Source organism: Conger conger, chromosome 7 (genome assembly GCF_963514075.1).
Source record: "Conger conger chromosome 7, fConCon1.1, whole genome shotgun sequence".
In the NCBI taxonomy this organism is placed as follows: Eukaryota; Metazoa; Chordata; class Actinopteri; order Anguilliformes; family Congridae; genus Conger; species Conger conger.
Genome location: NC_083766.1, coordinates 32,167,824 through 32,180,835, shown reverse-complemented (window position 1 = coordinate 32,180,835; position 13,012 = coordinate 32,167,824). Strand labels below are relative to the sequence as shown.

At 42.4% G+C, this 13,012-nt stretch overlaps 1 protein-coding gene across 1 annotated transcript; it reads right to left on the bottom strand.

Annotated features, from left to right (window-relative positions):
- Positions 1-1,010: 1,010 nt before the first annotated feature.
- On the bottom strand, positions 1,011-11,765 carry rskrb (ribosomal protein S6 kinase related b). Its single transcript, XM_061249777.1, has 12 exons — positions 11,471-11,765; positions 10,339-10,605; positions 9,728-9,811; positions 8,467-8,535; positions 7,605-7,674; positions 4,976-5,083; positions 4,673-4,713; positions 4,441-4,468; positions 4,049-4,138; positions 3,765-3,853; positions 3,252-3,362; positions 1,011-3,105 (listed from the first exon to the last, which is right to left on the bottom strand). Exons 1-12 carry the CDS (start codon positions 11,498-11,500, stop codon positions 2,794-2,796), a joined length of 1,299 nt encoding a protein of 432 aa, XP_061105761.1. The 5' UTR covers positions 11,501-11,765; the 3' UTR covers positions 1,011-2,793.
- Positions 11,766-13,012: the final 1,247 nt, after the last annotated feature.

The following is a 13,012-nucleotide window of genomic DNA, read 5'->3' as shown; positions in this document are numbered from 1 at the left end:
GCCACTGATGTGAAAACAGCTCTATGCTGAGAGGATGCAATAAGTTAAATGAAACTGAAATATTAAGTTGATTTAGTAAGTGATTTAATAATAATAATAAAAAATGATGTAATTGGTGATTGGAGAGTGAGGTTTCTTGAATCCAACTGCAATAAGCCATCAATCAGGAAAATACAATGATTGGTTTAAATCTGTGTAGCATGGTACCCCACCCATTTTTTATTTAATCTCAATCTTCCATCCTAGATATAATGCATGGTGAATGGTTATGGGAGAGGAAGACATTTATGGAGAGAAACTAAATGTTAACATTTTCATTTTAATATTATATTGGTTATAATGTGAAATCTGTGGTGTGGTGGGAACAGATAAGGCCAAGGTATTCAAAGAAAACCGATTTGGTATTTCTAATAATTTTAAATTTAGGCAGTGGAGAATCAGTCAGAGGTTCTCCATTATAATTAGCTACTTCCTTTAGGGATGCGACATATTTTTTAATTTTTTTATATCTTCATTGTTATCAATTTTGAATGATATAACAATGAAGATACTTAATATAACTTTCTATTTTAATACCTATTAATTATACTCCCTTATGGGGTATTGCTCTTCCCACAAAATGGGTCACACTAAAATCAGACCAACAAGAGACATGAGCAAGCATTTCAAAGGTACTCCTTTTTCTAGAAAGCACCATTCAGCTCTGCTAAACAGCAGTTATATTTAATTCTCTATAAGGGACAGGGACTACCAAAAGATCCCAACAATCATTCCTGGAAGCTTCAGCACTTGGAAGTTGCAGTGTACTCAGCAGTGGATCATGAGATAAATACTATAAATGTTATTTAAATCTTTGGGCAGTTTTTTGTATTGTACTAATGGACACATACGGGCCCTTGTGCAGGTTTACAGGTTGCAATGCTTCATCTGACTTGAGTCATCCAGTACCTTCAAACATTCAACAATGACAATATGCAGAATACTTGACTGATACACCAGCAAACTTAATATCCTCATTCATACACATGATTAATATTTTAATAACACAAATAGTAAAAACAAAAGATGACATTTCCTAGTGGCAACAACTTGACATGTACAGTCATAATTTACAGTCATATTTTCTGACACGTGACACAAAATTATTGACCAAATGATTCAGAATCACATTAATAAGTGTATGGAAGTTAAAGCGAAGAGATACAAATTTGAGATGAGATCAGTTGGAAAGAGGAACTTTCTTCTCTTCAGGGAAGTATAAAAAGTTCAAAGTTGATACATGCAAAAAATAATCTTCACCTTCCTTTTCTGCTACATAATATCAAATCCCATTTATGCCAAAAGGCTGAGACAGAAACACACGCCTGTGACAGAGATACAAAACAAGACAAAACAAGGCAGTGGTCTCAATCAGGAATGTACGAACATCATGTCTGCTTGTATTCATTTCCCTGCATGGCATTAACATATAAAAAGTTTTGGTTTGGAAAAAAATACAACTTTAAAATGTACAAAAATGAAAACACATTCATCTATTAAAGACAGTATGCCAAACTGCATCCAGTGGCACTAAAAGGAGGTGGTATTCCGTTAAAAATTCCAAACTGGGACACGGCTAGACAATTAAACAGCTTGCTTGCATAGAAAACAGCCTGAAAAGTGGGGAAAAATACAACAGCAATATAACACAGGATAGTCTTGTTTCAAATATATATCTAGCGGTTTGGATAACTCTGGATTGACTGACGGATGAAGAAGGTACCTGAATTTCTCATAAGAGACACTGTCCTTTGCATATCCTCTACTATAGGCCCTTAACCCTGCATTGCTCCAGGGGAGGATTGTCTCCTGCTTAGTCTAATCAACTGTACGTCGCTCTGGATAAGAGCGTCTGCCAAATGCCAATAATGTAATAGTAAATTGACTTCAAAAGTAAAGTGCTTGCTCCAGAAAACATATAATTCTAACTAATTAGATTCACTACATATTCTGCATAAAATATCAGGGTAAAGCATAGGTAACAATTCAGATAACATATTTACCCCTGGAAATAAATTCTGTGCTGTATATAAAATAATTTATCCTGAAAATAAATCCTCTTAGTTTTTTGTGCAAATGTTGCCCTCGTTTATTTAACAAAATAGGTGATGTTTCTAAAACAATTTCAAATCTTTGTAAAGGGTTAAATGTTCTGAGAAAGCATTTAGAACCTGAGATTAGTGCTTTTATTGCAAACATAGACCTTAAAGCTGCAAGGGTAATATAATCCCAGCTGGTGGCAGAAGATGTTAAAAAATATAAAGTTGAAATTGTTTAGAATAAGATTCCTGAAATATTGGAACAATAAATAAGCACTTGGCACAGTTTCCCAATGTTGGAGTTAGGGCAGTGCATCATGGATAAATAATTACTCACTTAAGTATTAACAACGATGCTCAATTTATGCTTTCTACAAATCTTACCATAGTTATGCTTTATGTTATTCATTGTAACTGTATGTGCTTTTATTTTGGCTAGGTCTCTCTTAAAAGTGATTTTCAATATCATTGAGCTAACGTAGGCTGTGTCCGAAACTACATACCTAGCATACAACTCGTACTACTTTTCAATTAAAATCAGCCTTTAGTATCGAGTCATATGCTAGCATGCAGTTTCGAACACAGCTTTATAAACCCCAAAAAATAATAATACAAAAATAAAAAATGTCCTCCACTCTGAACCTCTTAATTTTGACTCCTAAAAGTTCACAGCTTTTGGCCAGGCCTGCTGACTCCCCGACCACCAGTCACAAAGTTACACAAAGACCGAATCTGCGATGGTGCTCTGGGTGGGGCCATGGCTCGGGTCAAAGTTCACCGGGGCGGGGCACAGGTCTGTGGGGCTGATGGGGGAGTCCAGGAGGTCACAGTCGAAGCTGTGGAAGGCCTCGTGGGTGAGGCCCCGCTGCGCTTTGACCGTGCGCTCGGGGTGCTCCTTCAGCTCCAGGATGAGCTCCATGGGCGTCTTCTGCAGCAGGTGGGAGTCGAAAGAGGTGCCCCGGAAAAACGTCTGCCTCTTGAAGCGCTCGAGGGTTCTCAGGCGCCGCGTGGGGGTCTTGCAAAGGAGCTGCGTCGCCCACGGCAACCGAGAAGAGCCGGGAGTTACGGAAACACAAAAAACAAACGCTCATAAAGCTATAATAATTATAAAACAACAACGCATTTTACTGTACGTGTCTTCATATTGGGGCCCAGGGGCGAGGGAGTGCCCACCTCAGTCAGCAGCAGGGCCAGAGGGGGGGTGAAGGAGCGGGGCATCTCATAGGAGGAGCTGCGCACCCTCCTCAGCATGCTGCAGTGGTCTCGCTCCGGGGGGACGGGGAACTGGGAAACAGAACCCACTTACTTCAGCCCTACTCATTACAATTCACTTCAAGCGTAGGCCTAACCTCTAGCCCAAAGCTGGCCTAACTATTCAGAGAGAGGAGTAGCAGAGACAGCCCAAAAAACAAGCGCTTACTTTCACATATCTCATCACTTCCAATCTTACTTTGTACCTGTGTTCATAATTTAATGAACGGTGAGACATGTTTTTTAACAGAACCTGATGATAATTGCCAATGCTGGAATTCCATTTAATAAATAATAGTTAATTAATAAACTAACTGAGTAGAATAAGAGTAACAATAAGGAGAGCACAGATGTATAACCGTATAATGCACAAACGCACTGCACTAAAAACATATACACACAATGAAAATTGCATGCAGTTGTGTATGGCCTCACCTCCCCAGTGGCCAATGAAAAGAGCAGAATGCCCAGGGACCACCAATCAGCTGCATGGCTGTAGGGACCCCCACCCAGTACTTCAGGGGCTGTGCAGGTTGAGAAAAGTGCACATTTAGCTAGTCTGAACTGCGTCATTTATTACTGTATATGCTTCACACAATCTACAGTATATGGCCATTTATAAATGTCCAAATATGATTCCAAAATCAATTATAGGGAGGATTATATCAACACCTAGTTTTTAATTAGTGAAATAGAATTTCAGCCAGTAAAATTCTCACCCATGTACTGGATCGTTCCACAGATAGTGAAGGCCCTTCCTCCCCGCTCCAGGCGACGGGACAGTCCAAAGTCAGCCAATCGAAGGTGCCCTGTATCACACCACACAGAACAGCAAAAACATAGGCGTCACCATATTCACGTGTTAATTCCATTGCAAAATAATATGTTACAGAAAGGGTTTCCTTCAAGACACCTACATTTTATAATAGAACAGAAATGAGCTTCATTAATAATTGTCTATCTGTATTTCTGCTGAGCGTTTTCAATTGTGAGCACTGTGTTTACATGAATGATGCCAAAGACCATGGAGTCAGAATGTTCCAGAACGTTTCTCCGTAATTATAGAGGCTATACTGCCCTCTAGTGTTGGTTTTAGTGTATGTGTCATTACCTTGGTCAGTCAAGAGGATGTTCTCCATCTTAAAATGAACAAAGCAAAAAGATCACATAAAGGTGTATTCCGTTTAAAAAACACAAAGTAACAAAATGCATTAGTAACATACTACAATATAAACATACTAAGTGCACATGCAATTAGTGCAAAAGCAAAATAAATGTTAACTTTCGCAACAATACTTTCGTCATAACAATCTACAATCAATCTACACAGAAAGAACTCTTACCTTGACGTCCCTGTGAATGATTCCAAAGTCATGTAGGAAGCCTGTCGGCAACAAAAGACAGAACCCTTCTACTGAGAGCAAAACAGTGGTCTCTCAGACCGTGGGTGTACCTCAATGCTCAAGACTATACCCTATCTCACTGGGGTTACTGCTTGTTGTCATGCTTGCTTTTTGGGGGTTCAGGTCTGGTTTTTGCCCATTATTCAGTGAAGTGTCTTTGTGACAGTTCTCTGTACAACGCTCTTTACAAATACAATATATTTAATCTGATCTCAACTCCAGAAAGAGCGCGACTATACTCACCGAGAGCACAGCCCAGTTCTGCTGCAAACACCCTGACCGCATCCTCGTCAAACTGTCCAATCATCATCCAGTAGGTGTACAGGTCTCCGGTGCTGCAGTAGTCACACACTGTGGGGAAGACACACTGTCACACACTGACTGGGAAGAGAAGGACACACCCTGCCCCTCTGGCAGGCATCATGGGGGTAGTGAAAAGGTCAGTTGTGGTGTTGATCCTGTCCCAATCCAGTTCAGACCACCCATCAAAATCTTACAAAATAAAAGCTTCAAATCCATCTTCCATGTCTTTGTCTGTGCCTTTAACATGGACAGTGTAGATCACTTGCGTGCATGGTTCTGCTCTTCTTCTGCGGTTTACGGTCCTGGAGTAAAACCAGCCCACACTGGGGAAAAAGGAATCTACTCAATTTAAAACTCGCTGGAGAGGCGTTCTGAAACTGTCTTTTGACCAGTCAATACAAACAGCATCAGCACCTATTAGACCTACTGCCTGAACCATGTGCCAACAGCAATAGGTTTATCGACCTGCTAGTCCATTGGGCACCCACAAAACAGAGGTTGCATGGTATAAGACTTGAAAGTTCACATCACATGCTTTGGAGGAGATCACATGGACAACCAAGAGTGGAATTTCACAGGGTCTGAAACTCAATCAGAAGTATGCCCTGTCAAGGTCCTACTAATATGTATTCAACTTTTACACTCTAACTTTCAAGACTTTTCATTAAAACATCGTTTTGATCGTGATTTTATATTTTGTTTGGTATTTCTGCACATCTGCTGCCAATTGCCTGACACTTGAATCATCAAAAACAGCAGTCTACTATATATATCCCTCCTCATGAAGAGGTATGTTACCCCTAGATGTACACACCGCTGAATCCAATGCTCTAAATGATTTGTTCTTAATGCTGTGCCTATTTTCCACATTTTCTGCAATCCATGAGGACATTTGGTGGGCTCTATGTCAAATTCCCGTTTGTATCGTGCATGGTCACACATTTTGTTTGGCCTTCATAGCGCCAAAGTAACACTTTATTTATTGGTAACACTTGGACTTGACTTTTACGCCATAAAGAATACATAAACCCTGTCATAAACATGGCATAATGGCTTAACCCTCTTCCTAACCAGTCATGGTACATGCTGCAGACATGATGACATGGTGTTAAGACACTGGCCATAACATAAACTGTAATATGCTGTCATGAATGGTTAGGACAGTTTTCATGCCATGTTTATGATACTGTCATGTAAGCTTCATGGTATAGAGCTGAAGTGAACGATTACCCATTTACACACAGGCTCATATATTGGCATTGTCCCTGAGATGCTACGTGTGGTACAGGGTGAGGTGACAGTGTCCAGGGATAAAGTGGTAATTCCTAAGAGGGAGTGAGGGAGTATGGGAAACAGAGTGCCGCCCTACAGGGGTTGGTCTGAGGCATCAGGAGGGGTAGGCGACAGTGGGGGAGAGTGGGGAAGGGGGGGGGGGGGCGTAGAGGAGTGCTCAGGGTTTGAGAAAATGCACAAACCAACCTCTGGCCACACCTGAAGACCCGAAACACAGAAAAGCTTAAAGCAACTCCTACCCTTTCTCCAGCCCGTCAGTTGCTGGGCAACACTTTGTCTTCCACAATATTACCCATGCTGGAAGTATCGTCCCTTCATAACTGAGAATATTCATTCACAAACAGCCCATATTCATTCACAAACAGCCCACAAACACCCCATCCTACCGAGGCGGCTCGGTAGGATTACTAACCAACAACATATGGAAGAAAACCCAGGCTTGGCCTTGAATTACTTCTGAATGGAAAAAGTTACTGTGGCTCAAGAGCCAAGACTGGCAGATAATCCAGTGGGGTATTAGACTCCTGGGATTAGCAAAGGCTGTGCATGGCTCCCATATGGCCTTGCCTGGCAGCTTTCTTCCACTGTCCAAAGAACCAGTTATTCCCTGGACCACAGTTGGAAGGACTAACTGTGGAAAAAATAAATGAGCATCAACAGCACAGTCACTCCCCCTCACTCTTCAATGTTTCTTTACGTCATAATGGAATATATTCTCATAATTTCACAACTATCCAACTCTTACATTGCCAATAAACTGAGCAGTGTGACAGTGACACTAGGTCTAGGAGCCAGCACAGGGAGGAGAGTTGCTTTACTCTGGAAAAATGAGAAATCACACTGAGGACAGAAAGACAAAGGCGCGAAGGCAGCCGCTCTTTGGATGCGCGGCGAGCTTCTCGGGAACGTCTAGCCACGCTGCGTCTGAGGGCACGAAGGAGCCCCACTACTCACATCACAGTGCTACTACAGCGCTACCACAGCTGTACTACAGAGCTACTACCACCCTACTACAGCCCTGCATCTCCGTCCTCCGCTTCCGGGAGCTAGGGAGACTGGCGAATCCGTGGCCTGGCTTTCTCGCGCAGTGATATGGGGAGCGACTGAGGAAGCAGGGCTGTGGCGGGGGGGTCAGACAGAGCTGCTTTGGGGAGGGGAGGCAGGGACCCCTTCCTGGTGGCAGGCGCAGAAAGGACAGGGGCCAGCACACAGGAGGGCGGGCGGGAGGGAGGGGTTACCGGGCTAGACTAGGGCACAAGCGCCGCGAGTCACTCACTAATGTAGAGGTGGCGCTGGGTCTGCCAGCAGTCTTGCAGGTCGTGCACAAAAGGGTGCCGCACTTGCCGCTGCAAAGCAACAGTCAGTACAACAACACAGGCGTAGTCAACATCAGCCAAGGCCCGGGGACAAGGGCACTATGGAGGCTTCCGATAGGTTTATATATAATCCATCAAATCCAATTAGAGCTACTGATTGGCCAGACTGTATTCACACCTGACTCCCAGGTAAAGGGAGGATGGAAAACCTGTTCTCAGTCCTCGGGGAATATGGCTGTAACCCCTGCATACTATAGACCTTGAAACATATCACCCTGTGGTATTTTTCCCTAACAGTGTTTTCTGTTGGCAAAAGCACCATACTCTGAACTTGTCTTAAACGTGCTGAATTCTTAGTCTGCTATTAAGGATAATAAACACTTTAAACAAAAAGTGACCGAAATAACCTTATATTCACACTTTACTAGAAAATGCTGGTGAAGGTGTCACACACAGGAATATTAGAAACCTGGTCATTACCAGACTACTTTCCTCAGTGCAGTTAGAATGACTGGTATTGATGGCATTGGCAGTGGTAAAACGCAGAATGCACGTGCCTGTTTAAAATCTATAATAATGCATTTCAAACCCCCCCCCCCATGTCCCTCCAAAATGGCCCAATGCGATACTGGGTTTACATTTTCAGGGTGATATATTGTCTAGGAAAAACCTGCCATTGTGTGAACACAGGGTAGTCCAGGGTATGGCCACGGTGTGTAAACAGTCTTCCTGAAGAGTGACACGCAGGACTGAACACCCTCAGAAGGGAGGGGGCAGTGACCTCCAGCAGGAAGAATACATCAGGACCAAACTGGGATGTACCTGAATGATGACCTCCTCTTTTGACTGCTCTAGGACCCCCTGCCTTAAAACTTCAGATTTGGGAATAACCTACAGTATCAAAAAGACACAAACACATACTCAGTATCAAACAGACACAAACACATACTCAGTATCAAACAGACACAAACACATACTCAGTATCAAACAGACACAAACACATACTCAGTTTCAAACAGACACAAACACATACTCAGTATCAAACAGACACAAACACATACTCAGTATCAAACAGACACAAACACATACTCAAAAATATAGAAGACATGCAAATGAGTTACATAGAACCCTCTTTAACTGGAGTAGCCATAATGACAAACCAAAGGGGGTTATGGTTTTAATTTCACCTCAGACTACCTATCATCATGTGAGCCAGTGATTGGACAAAGATTTGAATCTGCATTTAATAAATGTATTATTGCATTAGCTGACATCAGCCGGAATTATTCCATCCAGACCAGTGGATTAAAGTACCTTTTTAACGATCAGCACATGACTTAGTGCTGGAGTTACTTGTGTGTCCATTTTTGATTCTTTACTTTTGATGATATAAGCAATGACATCTCACAGCTAGAAAAGCTGAATTAGCGGAATCTATTGTACCTCGCTGCGGCCCTCGGTGTAGGGCCCTGAGCTGCCTCTAGGCCAGTGGCCCTCGCTCCTGGCCCTGGACAGCCGCAGGGTGTGCTGGTTTCTGTTTTTGCCTTAATATCAGCAACCAATTCAGAGGCAAGAAACCAGGTGAGGTGATTAACTGTGTAATTAACTGCTTTAATTGATCATTTAAGTGCTGAGTAACAAAGCCAGCACACCCCGCGGCTCTCCAGGACCAGGATTGAGAACCACTGTTCTAGACCAATCCATCTGGATGGGCACAAAATGAAGGGGAGGGGGAAATCCATGCATCGCATCCATGATAGTCAGCTGAGTCCACCCCCTCTTGGTCCATAATCGCTCCCACCCCCAGTCCGCAATATCGCCCAGAGCAACAGAAAGGCTAGGCTGTGTGTGAGTGCAGCATAATGAATTGCAAGATCTAATCTCGTACCGGTTAAAATCCCCGGACAGCACTGTCAATGTACCCCTAAGTAAGTTACATAACCAGAACTGCCTCAGTATACTCTGCATAAATTGATGGTCTAAAATGTGTCAATTATGCACACTTCTCTGGATAAGAGTGTTTACAAAATACATAATTAATCATTTTATTCATACACCCCAAGCGGTGTCAGTAAGAACTGACCTTCACTGCATAAGTCTTCTGCTTGGACCTGTCCTTCACCTTCAGTATGGGGCCAAAGGAGCCTTTGGCTATATAGCCCAGGACCTAGAAGACAAAGGGTGAGGCTGAATGAGATCAGCAAGGTGTTTACGAGTACAAGTGTCAGTAAAATCCTAATGCGTGCTGGTCTATTGCCAGCGATACTGCCTCTCCACCCCAGCTCTCCCTCAGTTTCCAGGGCAGTGTTTACACAAAGCAGATTTAGGAGCACAAATCACAGGCCTTTTTTAATCTTACTTCTAACAAGTCGGAAGGGCACCCTGTAGAATAATTTGCACATAAGAGTCAATTGACAATCGACTCACCTAGTGGCAATGCCTATCAGTGAGCCTTTTTCAAAGATAGGAAGGGATTTACAATGGTCCAGGGTATGGCCACGGTGTGTAAACAGTCTTCCTGAAGAGTGTACATATTGTTCCTTTAAATACTCCAAAGATCTCTGGCAATATTACATGACTTGGCAACCTTTTCCACACATTGAAAACCGTCTCATCACAAAATGAACTAAATGAATCACACAGTCAGTGTGCACAGCTATTCGGCTGAAGTGTAGGGGTAACGCAGCGGGGTACCTGGAAGTGCTCGTGTCCTGGGACATTGCGGTGTGGAAACTCAGGGAGGAACATGGAGATGAACCCAGGGAGGGACCACTCCATCCGGAGCCTCTCTGGGCCGGGGATGGACTGGAACAGGTGATCGTTCGGGAGGGGTGCACCCTTTTCCCGGATCATGCGTCGTGCGCCCAGACGACAGACCCCCGAAGACACAGAGATTCCCACACTGGACAGGAAACCCCGCCATCCTGAGGTGCAGCGCCCCTCCTCTGGTGGAGGCTGGTCCTGCAGCGGGACATAGGACCCACACGATCAATACCAAATTTACCACGGCACATTTAGCCACACCAATTTGAAAACTAAAATAATCCATTTTGAAACAAGCCAGTTTTCAGACCGATAAACAGCAAATCAACTGCTTTTCCATATTACAGCTGTAGGCTAAATGCATCACACTATGCTTCCGAGTTACAGTTAAGTTGACATGGAAAAAACAACATACAGCCCTACATAATGTGAGCGTACAAAACGCCGGAGGGGCTGTGTACGTCATCACATTAAACATTCCACTGCATTAAACAGGTTGAATTAGTCAGTTTGATTTTTTTTTTTTTAAGACTCAGAATCCAGTAGGCTACAAATATATGGTTCAACCGAAAGCCATTTAGTACATGGAAATGACTAGGACTAAATATAACATATTTATTTAACAGGGCTCTAAACTGCTCCCATTTTGGAGAATTTGTGTGCTAACTGGAAAAATAATGATAGGAGAATATCTAGCCTACTAGCCTAATTGAGATGCGCTCCCAAATTTTTCAATTTAGGATCACAAGTGTTCCTTTGAAATAATGTTAGTGTAGAACCCGGCATTTATACACGTAGCTACTGCATTTGATATCGATACAATGTTTGTCAAGAAAAAACTTAGGAACGTTATGTATCAAGACACGGCGCGATTACTTTAAAACTAACTTTGGGTTGCAACCGAAAACAACACAGCAGTAGCTACCAATTCGTTTTTATACGTTATTAATGAGTACCGTTAGGCTATACGCATCCATATCACTCATGCCGTGAAAAATAAAACAGGAAAATGAAGCAAAAGTGTAATGCATAGATAGAATGCTGGATGCTCCTCAATGCTTACCTTGTTGTTTTTACTAATATCGGCTCCCATCACTTTATCTGATTTGTTAAGTTTTTACTTTGTGAGCTCTATCATTCATCGCCTTGTCAATCAGTGACATTTTAGTTATCAAGCGATATTCACTGCGACTATTCACTGCTTTCTTTTTACTATGACCTACTTGAATACATATTTCCAGTTAACAATATACGCAACTATTAACTTGGTTTAGCCTAAGCATTTAGCCTGTAAGGTGAATCATACGTCTAAAATCACTCGTATTTTCTAAATGTACCGACATAAACAAGATAATCTCCGTTAGTGTAGCCAACAGCGCAGACGTAAATCACAAACCCGCCCACGTCGTTGCTACCCAATAGAATAGTATACGTACATCTACGTAACGACCATCCATCCTACGGTACTGACTCAAGTCAGTGATGCAGTTTTCGACGTTAAATATTCACGCTGATAAGCACCGAGCACTGACCTACCTTGAATAATGAATTATTTCTGAAGATAAATACGTTATTCCCAGAGTATGACTGTCTGTTTAATTTTTTAATATAGGGGAGAAAGCACAGGAAGATGACAACGGCAACCACTTTAGTATGGAATCACTGAAAGAAAACGTCAGCGTTAGGCTACGCAGCAAAAGTGTGTTATGCCTATACATTGTGATCTGTCTAAAAATCAACAGGGTAACTGTTACAGTATTGAATCTGTCTTTTTACACGACAATAAATGTCACATACATTGCTGAAATAATTGACTGCCTTGAATTATGCAGATTTTTAGCACGTCACCTTATGGCGGAGATTGTGAATTTGTCTGGAACATCTTGGTAAAATGCAGTAACAGTAGGCTATAGAGTGTGTTGCCATCCTCTTAAGTAGGCTACACCTCCAGAATTCCTTCTGAATCACAGAACTGTATAAAAACAGTGTCAATGAAATTATATTCTTTCCTTCATAGTATACTTTCATTGACTCTCATGTCTACTTGTTGTACAGGACCTGTGCAAATCCAGTTTTGCAGGTCTCTTGTGAGACACAGGAGTGCCAACATCAATACTTCAGTTATGGAAATTTCTGTTGCTCTCATAGCTGTATTTTCATGTCCATATACAGTGTGTGAGCAACAGAATCATCCACATCTCATTCATATATGGCAACGTTAGCTCAGGAGGTAAGAGTGGTTATCTGACAATCGGAGGGTTGTTGGTTTGTTTCCCCATCATCCCTGAGCAAGACACCTAATCCCCAGTTGCTCCCAACAAGCAGATTGGTGACTTGCATGGCAGCCTTTCACCATTGGTGTGTCCAAGGGTGAATGAGAGGCATTCATTGTAAAGCACTTTGGTTAAAAATGCGACAAAATTGCAGTTGATTTTTACCACATATGCAGAATGAATTCCATTTATTCCAAGAGTTACATCATTGTTACAACCCATTTGTCCACTGTCTGAGGTGTGGAGCACAGAAACAGCTCACCTTATCCCAAGGACCTGATCAGTACTGACTGGGCTAGACTGGCTAAAACACAGAGTAGATTGTGGGGTGC

Excerpts from the sequence above, each read along its gene's own strand:
- rskrb (XM_061249777.1), bottom strand. The coding sequence starts at position 11,500 with ATGGGAGCCGATATTAGTAAAAACAACAAG. Across the intron at positions 8,536-9,727 it reads AGAAGACTTATGCAGTGAAG|GTTATTCCCAAATCTGAAGT; the intron begins GTCAGTTCTTAC and ends TTGATACTGTAG. Across the intron at positions 3,363-3,764 it reads TTTCATTGGCCACTGGGGAG|TTCCCCGTCCCCCCGGAGCG; the intron begins GTGAGGCCATAC and ends TCTGTTTCCCAG.